General features: G+C 31.9%; 1 protein-coding gene and 1 long non-coding RNA gene across 3 annotated transcripts in view; one reads left to right on the top strand and one right to left on the bottom strand.

Moving 5' to 3' along the window:
• LOC129948009 (uncharacterized) overlaps positions 1–17119 on the bottom strand; it is a 48792-nt gene that overhangs the window by 15117 nt on the left and 16556 nt on the right. The window lies entirely within an intron of this gene.
• LOC129948004 (partitioning defective 6 homolog gamma) lies at positions 497–11085 on the top strand. Its single transcript, XM_056058804.1, has 5 exons — positions 497–738; positions 9443–9668; positions 9737–9962; positions 10026–10194; positions 10257–11085. Exons 1-5 carry the CDS (start codon positions 676–678, stop codon positions 10545–10547), a joined length of 975 nt encoding a protein of 324 aa, XP_055914779.1. The 5' UTR covers positions 497–675; the 3' UTR covers positions 10548–11085.

Consider the following 17119-nt stretch of genomic DNA (forward strand, 5'->3'; position numbering starts at 1 on the left):
CCAAAATGTTTCATGAATGTCCAATAACTATAACAAACTTCTAAATTCATCAATAAAAATACTATTGATTTTACACACAATTTCAAATCCTCACTTTTTCTTATTTCTTATTTCAAAAACAAATTGGTCATGCTTTTTTTATAGTCACATCACTTGCTTACTTACTTCTTTGATGGCGTGTTTCTTATACCGCATTTTTAATATTTACTTAAGGCAATGTAACTTTAAATTTCGTCTTATTTCTTAAGAACTCAATAACCCTCACCACTCTATCTACTTTATGCATTTCTAATGATTTTTATTTAATTCGATAATGCATTGTTTTTATCCCACAGTAAACAATAGGTTAAATTATAAATTCACAAGATAATAATGTAACAAGACCCTAAGCATTCTGTTAATCAAAATTTCTAACATCGTAAATTCCGAAATAATTTTACAAACCCCAACCAACTTCATGTTTCACATGTCATCGTAGAACGTACATCGCACCAACGACAAAACACAAATGCAAATCCTTCAAAATCTTTTACACGGCAACTTAAAATCGCGCTTATGTGTGTGCATGTGATGTTATTTTTTGTTAAATTATTTTAAGTGTTTTCTTTTTAAACTTTTATTTTGTTTTATACAATAAAATTTTTGTTAAACTAAATATAAATACATGTTTTGAAAATGTCCAAAAACAAAATAAATATCACAAATACTGATTCCGAAGTTATAGAAGTCAAATCAAAGGTAAATCCAATTTATTTCTCGTAACTCGTAACAAGCTGCAACTGATGGGTGTATAAAGATTGTAGAAAAGGGAGAAAACAGAAAAGAAGAAAAATGTCCACTGTTGATTCCCTAATCCGAAATTCCATGAACAAGTTAGTAGGGTAAAATTCTATGAAGATCTTCTTTAGCTTCTTACGAGAGTTAATCACTTTTATTTCCAATGAAACATCAATCAACTGAATCATCCGAATGAAAGGCCTTTTGTTGCAGCAGCTCATATGAGTTGAGTCGATCGAGGGGCGAAGCAACAGGCAGCAAGAGCAAACAACACTACTTTGTCCTGTTCCAGTTTTTCATTGAAATGCATTTTCTAAGGCATCTTGCCGATGACTTTCTCAATTTTTCTTTTAAATTATCATTGTTTTTGGTCATTTTAGTTGTTGGATAGATGTTGGATAAGAGTCAAGATAATTTAATTTTAACTTCAAGGGCAGTACCACAACAATACAACAAAAAGAAAAAAATTAAAACGCAAATAACCTGTATGCAATTTGGTTACAATGTTGAAGAATATTGTTATTCAATAGTGTTTTGCGTTTGCATTTTTCTAGGGTCGCGGTCGATACAAAGCAAATAGTCAAAGACAATGAGACATGGAAAATTCAATTCGAGTATATTTATGTCTGATTGTTTTATGGGCAACAAACCATTTAGGGAATATTTTTATAGCCATATCCCATAGCCATTTACGTACGGAGGCAAACGAACGATAGATAGTGACTGAAGCTTATGAGACGTTTACTTAGCAAAAGTTATTGTTAGTTCTTGTACATGAGTTTATATTGTATGCTCCAAAATTATTGTCGAAGCTTTGACCACAACGTAAGAGTTATCCAGCATAATCTAAGCAAGATCTAACATACATGATTTCTATTACTCATCAGTCTAATAATTGTTTAAACAAACAAACGGCACTTCAGATTTCTCTTAATAGATAAATCTACATCAACGTTATAGGAAGTAGGAATATAAGGTTGCAAGTTTTAGAAAGAAAAATTGTATAAATTTATTTAAGTTTAATCTTCTTGATTTTAATTTACATTTACCCATTTTGTTTAGGGTTAATGAACCTGTATGAAGTCAGGTTAACTGGTTCAAATTGTTAATTCTGTTTTTTTCGCTGAAGTCTCTCTAAATTTTTTCAATAATGACAATAGGAATAAGGGCACATTCTTAAACCCAACCTTTAATTAGAAGCTTTTTAACCCTTTGTTTCCTAGAGGTTTTGTTGTAGCACCACAAAATTGATACTTTGTGATATATTCTTAGAGGTTTCATGATAAAAACAAAATCTATTTGTGCAAGATTTAGTTGTCAGCTTTGGGAACAAAGTGTCAACAATTTGATATAGTAACATAATTGACCAAGTACTTTCTTGGAAAGAATCTTTCAAATGCGAAAAAAACTACCACTATATTTACTAACCTAGTTACTGCCAGACAGATTATATCTGTTCACTCAAAATGCAACTTAACGTCATTACTGACAAATCATCATCCGTCAAATATAACTGCAACGAATTTGATGCCTTGAAAATCTCAATTTTTTTGAAATTGTGAATCGAAACGCATTTTTCTACAAACTTGGGGAAGGGTTCGCATTAATGAAAATGGTTCGAAACAGATACTGATGTTAAGCAAGGATGTTTGTTAAGCGCCCTTCTGTTGGTTCTCATTATTTTATTATTTTCATCACTGCAACGGTCATTCCAGAAGGAACAAGATATATAATTAATATACTTTTAAATGCTGATGACCTAGTGCTACTGTCAGAATAACCCGAAAGTCTTCCATTGATGATTAACCGCTATATTTGGAAATGGTTTAAACAATCCATTATAAAGAATTTACTCTTGGCACTTTCCTAGACATAGAAGGTGCTTTTAACAACGTCATTACCGAATCCATAGAAGAATCGCTCGTTAAGTTTGGTGTAGAAAACTTCATTCGAGAATGGATTATTTCCATGCTCAGTGGTAGGAAGATTCGAGCCACTCTAGGCAATACAATCGAAACAAAACACGTGAGTAGGGGAACACCCCAAGGTGGTGTCCTTTCGCCTCTTCTATGGCTTCTGGTCATGGAAGTCGTTAAATTAGAGAGATCTGGAGTGAAAGCGGTAGCCTATGCGGATGATTTGGTGCTATTGGTGTCAGGAAAGTACACATCTGTGATTAGTGAAATCACGGAGTCAGCTTTGAAGAAAGTTAGCAGCTGGGCCAAGAGTTGTGGGCTAGGAGTTAACCAAAGTAAAACTGAGCTGTTGCTCTTTACCACCAAAACTAAAGAACCGCCTTTAACACTACCTCGACTCAACGGTCAAATCCTATCATTGTCTCCCAGTGCAAAATATTTGGGAGTTATACTCGACCCTAAACTAAACTGGAAACTAAATATTGAAGTACGGATTAAGAAGGCCTGTGTTGCCTTCTACGCCTGCAGCAAAACTTTCGGCAAAAAGTGTGGACTTCAGTCGAAGATGATTTTATAGACGTACACAGCCGTAGTACGTCCAATCTTAACATATGGTTCGATTGTGTGGTGGCCTGCTCTTAGCAAAGCCTATAATATTGATAAGCTAAAGAAGGTTCAGAAAACTGCTAGCAATAAGGCAAGCATGTAAGATACTTAAACAAAGGCAAAATGCGGCTATCTTTGCAGACAGTCACGCAGCTATCAAAGCCATTAACACGGCCACATCCTCATCTAAATTGGTCCAGCAATGTCGCGATGAGCGTGCGAGCCTGAATATTAACCTCGGTGTCACTCTGATCTGGGTTCCGGGCCATAGTGGTATCGTGCGAAATGAACGGGCTGACGAGCTAGCCAGGCAAGGATCGGCCATTTATAGCCCACTTGCGGAAATGGTTAAAATTCCTCTTGTCGCTATGAAGGGTAAAATCTTTTCTAGCTACCAAACTGAATCAAATCGAAGGTGGAGCAATTTACCCAACTGTATTATATCTAGGAAGATATGGCCCACCTATAATAAAACCCATCATGCAGTACCCGTGGCATGATGGTTAGCTATATGAGACAAAGATTAGAGACCTTATCTTTTTTCTCATTGCGACAAAATGGCTCTAACATAATCGCTATAAAGCTTCTCTATAAATCTGTCCCTTTCAATCACAGGTCAAACGAGTTTTTGGTATCAAAACGGCGCACTACAGCGCTAATTGGATCTCAGGCTAAGTTGCCTTAAGATCGCCATTTCTACCTACCTACCTACATTATTAGGTAAAATATTGCGAAGTTAGTAAACATCTCAATATTCATAAACATAATTATTAAATTAATTAAATATTAAATAATTACGATTTTCATTTAAAGCAAATTAAGGTTTTAGAGCTGAGTACAGCTTTTTGGCACATGTTGGAAATTCTTTTCTGCGCTGTACAACTGTTAATAATAGATATTGGTTCTGACTTTCATCATACGTACCAAACTCGTTAAATTTTTCAATGAGGGCAACACATCGTTCAGCAGTATCGTTAACAACACGTAATTTTTCAAAAGTTTCACAGCAAGTAATGTATTCATCATCCATTTCCCAAAAGTCAGGGTCAATGTCTAAAAATTCATACGTCAAAATAAACTTTTCGAAAATAGTGAGAGATTCTTGATTCACAAAATCACTTATTCTTTTAGATGATATTATCTCCTAATTCTTTTTATCGAAAGTGAATCGAGAATTTTTATTATTGCTCGATTTTTTGTTTCTGATCAAATCAACAATTTTAAAATTTTCATCTCGAGATATTTTTTTTATTAAAAAGAGCAAAGTCCGTAAGGTTTTCGTTTAAGTACCACTAATGTTTAGAAATTTTTTCTAAAGCAGCTTCTGCAACTTTTGGATGGTTTTTTCTGTACTCCAATAAATTTTAAGTCATGATAAAGAGCTTCAATAGCACTTCTTGCTATGAACCATGCCTTAACATAAAATAAAACAATAAATACGCAAAAAAGCTATTTATTCAAAAAAATTAACTTTGATGACTCCTCCTGGCGAACTAGTGTGAGTTACACAAAAAACACAAAAGCAATTTTAAAGAGCGTGAAATTCCCTATTAGGTCCATTAAACCCGTTGACAATATTGTAAAAGGTGAGTTAGCATTAGAACTTAAAAAAAAAAAAACATTTTTTTACATGCATTTTAAATGGGAAAACTTCAATTTTAAATTGTAAGTACTTCAAATTGATATTAAGAGCTTTACCTTGGTGAGAATTTTTTTTCTATAAGTAAATTAATATTTCGTTGGAGCACCTAGAAAAAAATTTGTTTTGCGAAAATGAATCACCAATATCAGCAATATTGTTAATAATTACACTTTAATTTTCAGAAGACATTTTTTCTTCTTGACTCTATTGACCGTACAGAAAGAACTGTTTTAAGTAGTGCAAGTATTAACAAAAAGCTTTGAGATCGATCTGATATCACTGAGTCCTGTAGAGAGTGAACTCGTTTTTTTGCCTATGAAACTGAGTCCGAGTCCCAATCCGAGTCTGCTCGATCGATCTCACATGCGAGTTCAAGCTCGTCGGCTCTGACTCTGAGAACTTTCTCATCTTTTAGCATATGACCCATTGTCTCTTCCGAACGACCGTCTAACAGAAACTACGTTAAAAAACTTACAGCTATCATTAAAATCGATCCGGATTTTGAATCGATATTTGACGGTGTTTCCATTTGATTAGAGATTAGAATTATCTACTAATCAATCAAAAAGCTCACAAAGATTTTGTTTTGAGAAAAAAAAGTGTAATTGCGGACGGAAATTCATTTTCCTGAACAGCTGATACTTTTATGTTAAAAAGTGAAACTAATCGTCCCACTGATTTATGTTTCAATTTCACACAATTCCATTGACAGATTTCTTTCAGTAAATATTTTCGGTGGATTTCAATCAGGATTTTTTTTTCAATGACAGATATTATTAATGATAGCTATAAACGACCTGCCGAAAAAATTCGTGTGTTTATTCTCAATGATGAAAACCAATGAAAGTTATAACTGGAGTATTAGTAGCCTTTTTATGCTTCACAGTGCGAGCATTATGAAAGGAAGAGATAGTTTCAAACTAGGCGAATGATTTTGAATTCCTGGGTATTGCAGACAGGGAAAGACAGTGTCGTAGAGACTTTCACATTCGCATAGTACGGCAAAAGAACGAATATCTGTGCTTGAACTAAGTAAAGCTCAGGGGTACTCCGATGACCATTCCTAAAAGCGTGAATATTTCGGTTCAATTTCTTAAGAGAAGGAATGCAATAGGCCTTTTCACTAGAGAATAACCAGTTAAAATAACGGAAAAGCAATTTTTTACTACATTAGCCAGTTAAAATAACGGTAACATAGGTTAAAAAAGAGACATTTCGAAGATGTTCAAGCAACGTGATGAATCAACAATGTTATTGCTATTTTTCACTCAGCCGTCCAATTCAAAACTTATCTGTTCCTATACAAACACAATTTTGTAGGAAAACTATTATTTTTGAATGCAAGTGAAAGTAACCGAGGGAAATTCTTTTACCCCACCAGGTAGGGTGTTTGGAAAGATAGAAAAAGAAAAAAAATACCATTATCCATTTGAGAAGCTCCGAATGCACTGTTTTAAAACTGGAACAAAAAACCGCAACTCCTGGAAGTTGTCACTTTAAGTTCGACCAGTCGAAACAGTTTTTATTACTCAAAACAAATTCTGTGCGAATATTTTTATGAAAAATTGTCTAATATGAAAATAAATGATCTGCCTATGGATTTTTTGAATGTGATCAAAGATAAGAACAAAAGGGATGTCTCAAAGCTGATTTCACTACACTTCGGCGTTGATTAGGTTAAATACGAAAGACTTATACCAACTTTATAAAAGACTCATGGCTCATGACCCTGAAATGATTCCAGTTTGTGAAGAATAGGAAGATATAAAAGATCTTTGCATATAAGACATTAATACTCTGGTATGAAGATTGAAACTTTGAAGTTTCTTTTTGTAATTAATTCTACAATGGTCAGAAAAAGTATTTTGACAATACTATTTGTAATGCTAGACCACTTGATATGTTAAACTGAGACATTTAAATTGAATCCTTTGCAACTCAAATAAAAAACAAGCACCTAGGCGACGGTAAAATCCAGAAATATTTTTATTTTTCTCATGCATTCTTTTAATGAATTGATAGAGCCATAACTAACAGGAAAAAGTATTTTGACATAGTAATCTTTGCAGTTTCTTTCGTGTCGCGTGAGTTCTCTGAGTGATCAGAGTTGAGATTTCCTATTTGTATTGTCCCTTTTTAATAGAATTCATCAACTTTGACGACATTTACGAAAAATTAGTTTATAATAAAGTTCCTCGCCAAACTGTCTATTACCAAATAAATAAGCAAAAAAGAAAACAAATCCACGCGAAATGTTCCACGTTCAGGCCGACCACGCAAGACTTCCAAGAAAGATGACCGTTTAATAGTCAGAATGTCTAAATAAAATGTGCTGAACACCGCAAAATCTGCAGCAATTGAAATTAAAAAGGAGTTAGAAAAAACTGTAAGAAATTGTTTTAAGGAGGCTGACTTTGGTACTTACATACATAGCCAGAACAATACCCCAAATATCCCAAAAAAAATAAGCTTAAACGCCTGCAGTTTGCCAAATAAAATTACACAAGCTGATGAGAACTGTTTTGAGTAACACGCATCAAAAAAGAAAACTTTTTGCAGAATCCTTAGGAAATGCGAAGCAAAGTAGCACTTGTGTACAAACGAGTACCTCATTGTGGTGGCACCGTCATGTTTTGCGGATGTGTTTGCTTTAACGGCACCGGAGACTTGGTAGCAATCGATGGAATGATAAACAAACAACAATATTTAGATATTTTAAATAACCACGCTTTTAGTTCTGGTGATAAATTGATTGGACAGTCGTTCATTTTGCAGCAAGACAAGGCACCTTGTCACAAAGCCAACACGATAACTAATTTTCTAAAGAAAGTGGGTATAAATGCACTAGATTGGCCATCTAAAAGCCCCGACTTAAAGATAATAGAAAATGTGTGGGAATATATAAAGCGAAAAAGGAGTCCCTGCTTGACAAGAACGCGCGAAGAGACAATCGCTGAAGTCGAAAGACTTTGGAAGGAAATTTCTCCGCAAACTCTTCAAAATTTGGTAAAATCTATACCAGGCCGATTGCAGAAAGTCATGAATAGCAACGGAAATTTCATTTTCTATTAAATATTCTTCAATTTTTGTTTAATTTTCTTTTCATCAAACTCATTTTTTCCTCATAAAATATTTTTTCAAAATACTTTTCCACCACATATTCCTGAAAAGCTATAACATTGAATTAAATTAAATGAAGTTATTTGGAAAGCTCATAGCCTTAACATTAGTATGCATATTTTTATATTTTGTCAACAGATCAAATAAAATATTTGAATAAAAATGTACTATATTTTGTGTGTCAAAGTACTTTTTCCGACCATTGTAATGCTGTGAAGTTATTTGAAGTTTTTATTTGATATTAATAATTTATGGGACCTACTTTCAACACTGTGATGCTCTTATGTTTTTAAGTTTACATTTAAAATTTTCGGATAAATAAACAAAAATTAATTAGAACTTAAAAAGTTTTATTTTTTCTTTCAAACAAGTTGAATAAAAACTCAACTATTTCAATCCTTGATTTTGAAACTCTTATTTTATAAGTCAAAATGATTATTTATAATTGCTTGCTCTGCCTTCAAGTTATAAAATATGTAGGAAATAACAAACTTTTAGCTTTCAAACCAAATTACATTCCTCAATAATGAAATATTTTTCATACATAGTCGTTTTAGCGTTCCCAGAAATATGCTTTTTTTTATTGACGCTAATGTTTTTCTCAAAACAAACACAGAAATATCTTTGCTCTTCAATAAATCACATCTGCCTCAAGATTTCACTTCACAAATATGATTACATACTATTTGTGCATTGTTTCGTCAGAAATTTCTAATAAAAATACTCACTATTTTAGTTACAAAACTTCTACTTTGTATGTTAATTTGTTAAGTTTTCAAACGTTGTTCATGCGTAAACCGATCCATTCTTCGTCGAACTCAAGAATGCACAATTATATTTGTTCAAAAAATAACTTATTAAGGAACAGAAGGCAAAAAGATATACTTGTGAATGGATGAATTCAAAAAAAACAAATCTGTACAAAAGGCATACATACATTAAGCACAGGTCATTAGTTCAAAAATGTTATTTTTGAAACGGTGTTAGTTCTTAAGACTTATTTCGATCCCTATTTCTGCGTGTGGCAAGTAATTACTTACAGTTCAATAAAAAGGGCTAGTGAAAAAATAAACGGTGTTAGTTGTTGTACACTTTTCTTCTCGTCATGTAAAAATGTTAAATGATATTTCCACGTATAATTATTCAAGTAGTAAAAAATAAAGCAAAAAAAGTCCAGAAGACGTCATTTGGCACCTACAAAACATCATATTTCCCACCTCTGTCTTGAGGGTACTTAAACCTGAATGATTGAATTCATACATTTTAATACGTTAAATTATGTAGTTGAAAAAGGCTAGCAGCTTCTTAACTTAAGAATTTTTAAATGCACTTTTCAGAAATCATTTTATAATTAAATAATCTTTATTTTTATTTTTTATAGTTCGATGCGGAATTCCGTCGATGGGGCTTCAAGCGCAATGAGCCGACAACTTTTGAAAATTTTTCTGCCTTAATTGAACAACTACATAGACTTAATAATATACAATTTTTGATTTTATACATTGATCCTCGTGATAATGACTTATTGCCTATTAATAACGATGACAATTTTGGAAGAGCCTTAAAAACCGCAAAGCCTTTACTAAGAATTATTGTCCAGAGAAAAGGTACATTTAAAAATCTCTATCAAGCAACAACAATTTTAAATAAAACTCAATACAATTTTATTTTATAGATTATTTTGAAGATTTCTCTGGATATGGAACTATGAAACCACGTAGTAATATAATAAGTAGTATTCTTGGACAAACACCAGTAAAGACTAAGGCCCCAACCATATCAAATCCGCATGATTTTCGACAAGTTTCGGCTATTATCGATGTTGATATTGTGCCAGAAACATGTCGTAGAGTGCGTTTACTTAAGCATGGTAGCGATAAGCCATTAGGATTTTATATAAGGTTTGTTTTTCTTTTCAATTTACATAAATCAATTAATTTCTATTCGAAAATTGATGCTTTTAGAGATGGAACCTCAGTTCGTGTCACAGCGAGTGGACTAGAGAAACAGCCAGGTATATTTATATCTCGATTGGTACCTGGTGGTTTGGCAGAAAGCACTGGTTTGTTAGCTGTTAACGATGAGGTATTGGAAGTAAACGGCATTGAAGTCGCTGGAAAAACTTTAGATCAGGTAATGCTTATTTTTGAGTAACAAAAGTCTTATAAATTATTTTTTTAACAAATTGAATGTAGGTCACCGATATGATGGTCGCAAACAGCTCGAATCTTATTATAACAGTCAAACCAGCCAATCAAAGAACTTTGACTACACCCAGGAGGGGTTCATTTTCTCGAAATAGTCAATTGTCTAGCGGTTCTCATCAAACCAACCACACCAACACATCAGATGAGATCGAACAAGACGACCAAGATGAAATAGTCGATTTGACTGGAGTGACTCTCGATGACCAACAACACAACCACATCCAACCGACTCCGCCCAATGCAGCTACAGAGTCCAAAGACGGCGTTTTGCACTTATAAGAAAGAAAAAAAAATAAATACAATTAATTAAGAATAAACATAAAGTAAACAAAAAAATAACATTTTTCTAATCCAATTGCATGGTAATTTATAAATTATTATTATACTATTGTTCAATTCTTAAATCAACCTACAAACAAAAAAAAAAACACTCAAAAAGACGTATGTACTTAACTATTAAGCAATAAAAGACAACCGAAAACAAAATTACTGTTCATATTATACAACCACACAAGTGTACACTTAAAAAAGAAAAGTTTAAACTAAATACTATTATATAATAATTCATTGTTTTATACTCAATGAATCTTTTTTTTTATATATCACGCAGCTAAATATACAAAATTATATACAACTGTTTTGAACGGTTTTCGCATTGGAATTGTTATGAAATAACTAAAATAAATCAAACAAAATTAAAAATTTAAAATAAATTATAAAATCGCGATTTAACAAAATTTATTTAATAAAACAAAAATTAAAATAACTAAAATCAAATTTAAATATATATTAAAAAAAACATCATCACTGTAATCATGTAGAGATATTCCATTATATTTTATTATTAAATATATTTACATTCCATATTTTTTAAAACCGTAGTTTTGCCTTCAAGTTAAGAAAATATTTGTCCAATTAAGGAGATGGGATATTTTGGCCTGCCCACAATTGGGAAGTACATATGTTGTGGGGAGGCAACGGCCTAGTCACTGATAAAGCTTCTGTTCCCATCGATCACCGAAATCAAGTATCAGTGAGCGTGGTTAGTAGAAAGATTGGGGACCGTCTCGAAACCCACCGCGTGCTGTTGTAATGTATGTCTTTCTGTCTGTTGTTCTTTCTCTTCTGTCCTGTCTTGTATTAATGTCTTGTGTTGTTATCACCTTACATAGTCTAGTCGCTCAAGGTGCTGTGTTCTGTACTCTGTCCATTTATTTATTTGCTGAGTAGTGTGTAATGTAATGTAATATGTTGTGGGGAAAGCTATAAACAAAGCTGTAAACCATAGGTCTTAGGCATTATATGTTTGTGGGCTAAGGTATTATAATATATTTGTTTGTAATAGTGGGCCTTTAAAACGACGGTATCGGTAATTTTCTTTGAGCTTTGATTTCGAAATAAATGAAATTTGATATGCAAGGTTGGAAAGCTGAGTTAAAGAAAATAATGGATTATGGATACAAAATTCTAAACTTAGCATATAACAGAAACTCTCCTTTTTCTTGTCAGCACAAGATTCTACTTTTTTAACTCAGTTTAAAAAACTGATTCTTTTCTGTTATTTATTTTAATATGAAATAAAACAAACTGTCTATCGATTATTCACTTAATAGTACTTACATATTGATTTTAGTGTTAAGTTTCAACAAGAAGTACAATAAGTCGTAGTATCAGACGATAGTTTGTAATTTTTTAGCCAACTCCTATTATTAAGGTCATACAAAATACTCGTACTTTGGTAACTTCTAATGATAATTGTATGAAAGTCTCGTTTCTGGGCACTAGGTAGAATACGTCAGATATATTTTTGTCCATTCTCCTTTATTTTTAACTTCCCATAGGAAGTTATTGTAATGGGTCCGATTTGTCAAATTGAAATTTTTGACATTTCTCGACGTTTCAAGGTCCCTAGAGTCGAAATAAAAGATTTTTAGAAAGATGTCTGTGCGTGCGTGTGTATCTACGTTCGTACGTCCATACGTTGTCGACGTTTTTTTCGTTGTCCATAGCTCAAGAACGAAAAGAGATATCGATTTCAAATAAATTTTGTTGTACAGATAATAAGGCAGAAAGATGCAGAAAGGGCTCTCAAGAAAATTGCGTGGGTGGTTTTTTTACCATAGCAGTTTGAAAAAAAGGTGAAAACTGTGGTTAACCCACAGTTGAATTAAATTTTATATAATAAACTGTAACGTGATACCAAACAAGTATATTTTTTGGAAAAATTCCAAATAAATCGAAAAAAACTGAAAAACTGATTTCATCTCCAAAACAATTTTGTGCAACGAAGAATAATGTTTTTGACATCTGATAAAATTTTGAGAAAAATCGAATTGACAGTTTTTTTTATAAAATGTTTTTGACATCTGATAAAATTTTGAGAAAAATCGAATTGACAGTTTTTTTTATAAAAAATAAAAATCAAAAAAAAAAAACATTACTCAAAATTGGTAAAAATTGAATATCGATTCAAATATCTTTTCAAAAACTTGAAAATTTGGGCTTGAATTAGGACAAACTTTGAGAAAAATCGAATTGACAGTTTGTTTACAAAAAATTAAAATCCTAAAAAAAATTAACAAAAGTTGGTAAAAATTGATTTTCGACTCAAATATCTTTTCAAAAATTTGAAATATTGGCTTTAATTTACTTTTATCTTTCAAAAAATATTATTTTCAACATTCAGTAACATTTTGAGAAAAATCGAATTGACAGTTTTGTTTACAAAAAATTAAAAACCGGAAAAAAATCAACAAAAGTTGGTAAAAAATGATTTTCGACTCAAATATCTTTTCAAAAATTTGAGATAATAGCTTCTTATTAATTTTTTACTTATAAGAAATATTGTTTTCAACATTAGGACAAAGTTTGAGAAAAATCGAATTGACAGTTTTTTTACAAAAAATAAAAACCAAAAAAAAATGTATAAACGTTGATAAAAATTGATTTTCGACTCGAATATTTTTCAAAAATTGTAGGTATTGGCTTCAAACTAATCTTATCTTATAAGAAATATTGTTTTCAACATTCGATAAAATTTTGAAAAAAATCGAATTGAAAGTTTTTTTACAAAAAATAAAACTAAAAAAAAAACAATACTAAAACTTGGTAAAAATTACTTTCGACTTAAATAGCTTTTCAAAAATTAAAAAAAATTGACTCCAAACTTATTTTATTTCACAGAAAATATTGTTTTCGATATTCAGTAATTTTTATATAAAAATCCAACAATCCGTTTTAAAAAAAAAATAAAATCTACAAAAAATAGTACGCAAATTTGGTAAAAATTGATACGAGTACATAGAGACAAACTTTTAAGCAAAATAAATCGACAGACGGGATGGGAAGTTATCAGTGTGGGTCGCATCCCAGCCTCTTTTTGATATTTTGGAACGTGAAAACAAGGTAAGATATCCATAAGGTTAATATTTTGAGTCTTTAAAAAAGTAGTTGTTCCAAATGGTTTTCCTTTTTATGATAAAAAAGCTTCGATGTTTTTGTTGTAAGTTACCCGCATTTTTTTTTCAAAGACATTCTAGCCTGAACATTTAAAATTTATTTATGTGTGTGGTGGCCACTTTCCCGATTTTGGAGAGGAAACAGTAGAAAATTCGTAAGTGATTTTTTGTTAGATTTGCTTTACCTTGGAACACCTTTTAAGGTTCATTGCAATACACCCATTAATCAAATTCAACACCTCGCTTTTGTGTCAACACGCATTTAATTCAAGCAATCGAAACTGCTTTTTTAAAACGACAGTTAAAATATGGGTATTCTAACATTAGATATCTTTTCACACATAATCAAGACAAACTTATGCAATATCTCTAGTCATACTAATGTTCTCCGATGTGTCCCAGTAGGTCACATGACGACCTTGCATTTTCAGATTTTGAACATTGTTTCGGGCACAATAATTGATTGAACGTCAAACAATGTGCAAAATCTAGTAATGCAAGATCGCCAACTACATCGCTGAGTAAAGGACGCCCAGGAAAACGATTGAATTCGTCGTACCAAGATTTAATAGTGCTACAGCAAGGAGCGTCAATCTAACGTGGTTTAAAGGAAATCAATGCATTCTTGACTGAATAATTCCTCGAAAATCTTTTTGTATACCTTTTAAACTGCTGTTGAAGCAAATTCAGTCATAATTAAATGCTTAAACAATGTGAGGATAGTTATTCTCGAAAACGATTAACTTGTCAGCTTCATTTTACTAACATCATAAACATAAAGAGCAACCGTCGTATACCAAGTTTGAGTAAATAACCAATAACAGGAAGATTACGCATAAACTTTTTATTCAGCCTTATCATGAAATCCATGGTTATTAGAAATTTTTACGAATTCCGAAAAACTGTATCATGAAATCCGTTCGTAGTGGAAAATCTCATACAATTGTGCATTACGAACGGATTTTATGATACAGATTTTCGGGATTCGTAAAAGAGTCTTTAATAGAAATTATTTAAATGTGATCAACTTTTGTATCGTCATAGTTTTTGTAATTTTTTTCATCGAATAAGTCATAGTATAAAATTGTTTTAGGATTAAACAGTTCAATTTGTAAGACCATAACTTTTTTCTTTTTGGGAGAAATGTATGTTGTTCAAGACGTGTTTAAAAAGCCCTTGAAGGTGCAGCAGGTTATGCCTTAGTTGATGGAAGATTTTCAAAAAAATCCAAGTCCAATTTATAGTTAACTCTAAGCTGAATGAAATCGAAATCGAAGTCTAAGTCAAAAATCAATTTTATTTGCATTTCTTTAATATAACTGTAAAAAAAGGGAATAGGGACGATATCAACAATTATCGCCCGATAAGCATAATATCATCGATATACAAGGTTTTTGCGAAGTGTTTATTTGAGAGAATGAAAACCACTCTTAATTTAAATCAACCTTTTGAACAAGCCGGTTTTAGATCAGGTTTTTCAACAATAGACCATCTACAAACCGTTAATCAAATAATAGAAAAATGCAAAGAGTATAACATCACAATATACTTTGCCTTCATCGATTTTGCAAAAGCGTTTGACACAGTAGAGCAAAGATTTATTTGAAAGGCGCTTCTCAATCAAGGTGTAGACGAAAAAATAGTTCGAATCCTAAAGAAAATGTATGACAGGAGCACATCCCACATAAAAACGGAATGCATCGGATCAGATTTTAAAATATCGCGAGGTGTTAGGCAAGGAGATCCAATTTCACCAGCACTGTTTTCCGCAGCCTTAGAAGGAGTATTTAGAAAGCTAGACTGGGAAGACAAAGGATTGAAGATAAATGGCAAATGTCTCTCAAACCTCCGATTTGCCGATGACATTATAATTATCGCAAACAGCAGTGAAGAGCTTCAAACGATGCTAAACGAACTATGCTCGGAATGCGAAAATATTGGGTTGTCAACAAATCAACAGAAAACTAAAATTATGACAAATGGTGCTTATGATCCAGTTAGTTTTAATAACAATATACTAGAATACGTTGAAGACTACACATGGTCAGATTATCTCATTCAAAGACAAAGAAAAAAAGGATATAGAGCAGCGAATGACGAACGCTTGGAGGCAGTTCTGGAACGTTAAGCATCTTCTTACATTGAATATTTCGAATAAAACAAGGAAATATGTGTTTGACTCAACAGTTATTCCAGTCCTCACCTATGGGTGCCAAACTTGGCAAGTCACGAAAAACACTGAAATGAAACTCCAATCATGTCAGAGAGCAATGGAGAGAGCTATTTTGAACGTTCATATTGCCCAGCAAATTAACCATCAGAATATAAGAAGTCAAACTAATTTTGAAGACGTTAGACAGAGGCTTAAGAAACTCAAATGGGAATGGGCAGGACATGTAATACGTACACCTGATAATCGATGGACAAAATTAGTAACCGAATGGATACCCTTAGAAAGCAAAAGAAGCGTAGGTGGACAACATAAACGCTGGAAGGATGACATCCGAAAAATATGCCCACTTTATTGGAGAGAAGCACTAGATAGAAGAAGATGGAGAAGTCTGGGGGAGGCTTATGCTCAGATAACCTAAAATTATACCTCTCTTTTCAAATAATGTATATATTTAAATTAGTTTTAAACCTTCATTGAATTATTTGTTTCTTGTAATTTAATTAATTTTACGTACACATACTTGTTTAAATGTAATGTAAATATATTCAATCAAATGGTAATTATAACATTATTGTAAATTTTAAAGTATTAATGAGTGAATAAAGCTTGGAATAATAATAATAATATAACTGTCAATAAAACTCGTTTCCCTGGAACACAAATCAGTTAAACTTTCAATGAGAAAAAAGTCATTTCATATTCTTAAATTAATTTTTATTTCATTAAACCTTCCCACTTACAGTTTTGTTAAATAAAAACTACATAACAAAATGAACGAAATTATTTTATACATATGTATTTCCTATATAAACATATAATTATGATTTCGTGTAACTAAATTAATAAAAGGTATATAACTTATTCATTTCAACTAGGAAGCTGTCGTTTAAAAAATAAAGAATTTACAAAGCAAGAGTTTTGCGGTGGTCTTAAAGTGAGGGAATCCAATTGAAGTTATTAATATTAAAATTTATTGAGATCAGACATATGGGTACACATAATTGTTTTGAAAGATTTTACCAGTTTACAAAAATCTTCTTTGTGCTCTTTCATATTAGTCAAAAAGGTATATAGACAAAATTAAATTGTTCATTAAAGAAAATTCTTTGAACTTGTTTTTGGGTGCTATAGTCTTTTAAGACTTTCTTGGCTGCTTCACAGTACCTTCCCAATTTGTTTCTTCATCTGCGTGCCTCTTAAGAAACACCGTTTGATTCCAA

The sequence above is a fragment of the Eupeodes corollae genome, chromosome 2, assembly GCF_945859685.1.
Source record: "Eupeodes corollae chromosome 2, idEupCoro1.1, whole genome shotgun sequence".
NCBI lineage: Eukaryota > Metazoa > Arthropoda > Insecta > Diptera > Syrphidae > Eupeodes > Eupeodes corollae.

Coding starts and splice junctions, on each gene's coding strand:
- LOC129948004 (XM_056058804.1), top strand. CDS start 676: ATGTCCAAAAACAAAATAAATATCACAAATACTGATTCCGAAGTTATA. Junction 739..9,442: donor TTATAGAAGTCAAATCAAAG/GTAAATCCAATT, acceptor TATTTTTTATAG/TTCGATGCGGAATTCCGTCG. Junction 10,195..10,256: donor CTGGAAAAACTTTAGATCAG/GTAATGCTTATT, acceptor AATTGAATGTAG/GTCACCGATATGATGGTCGC.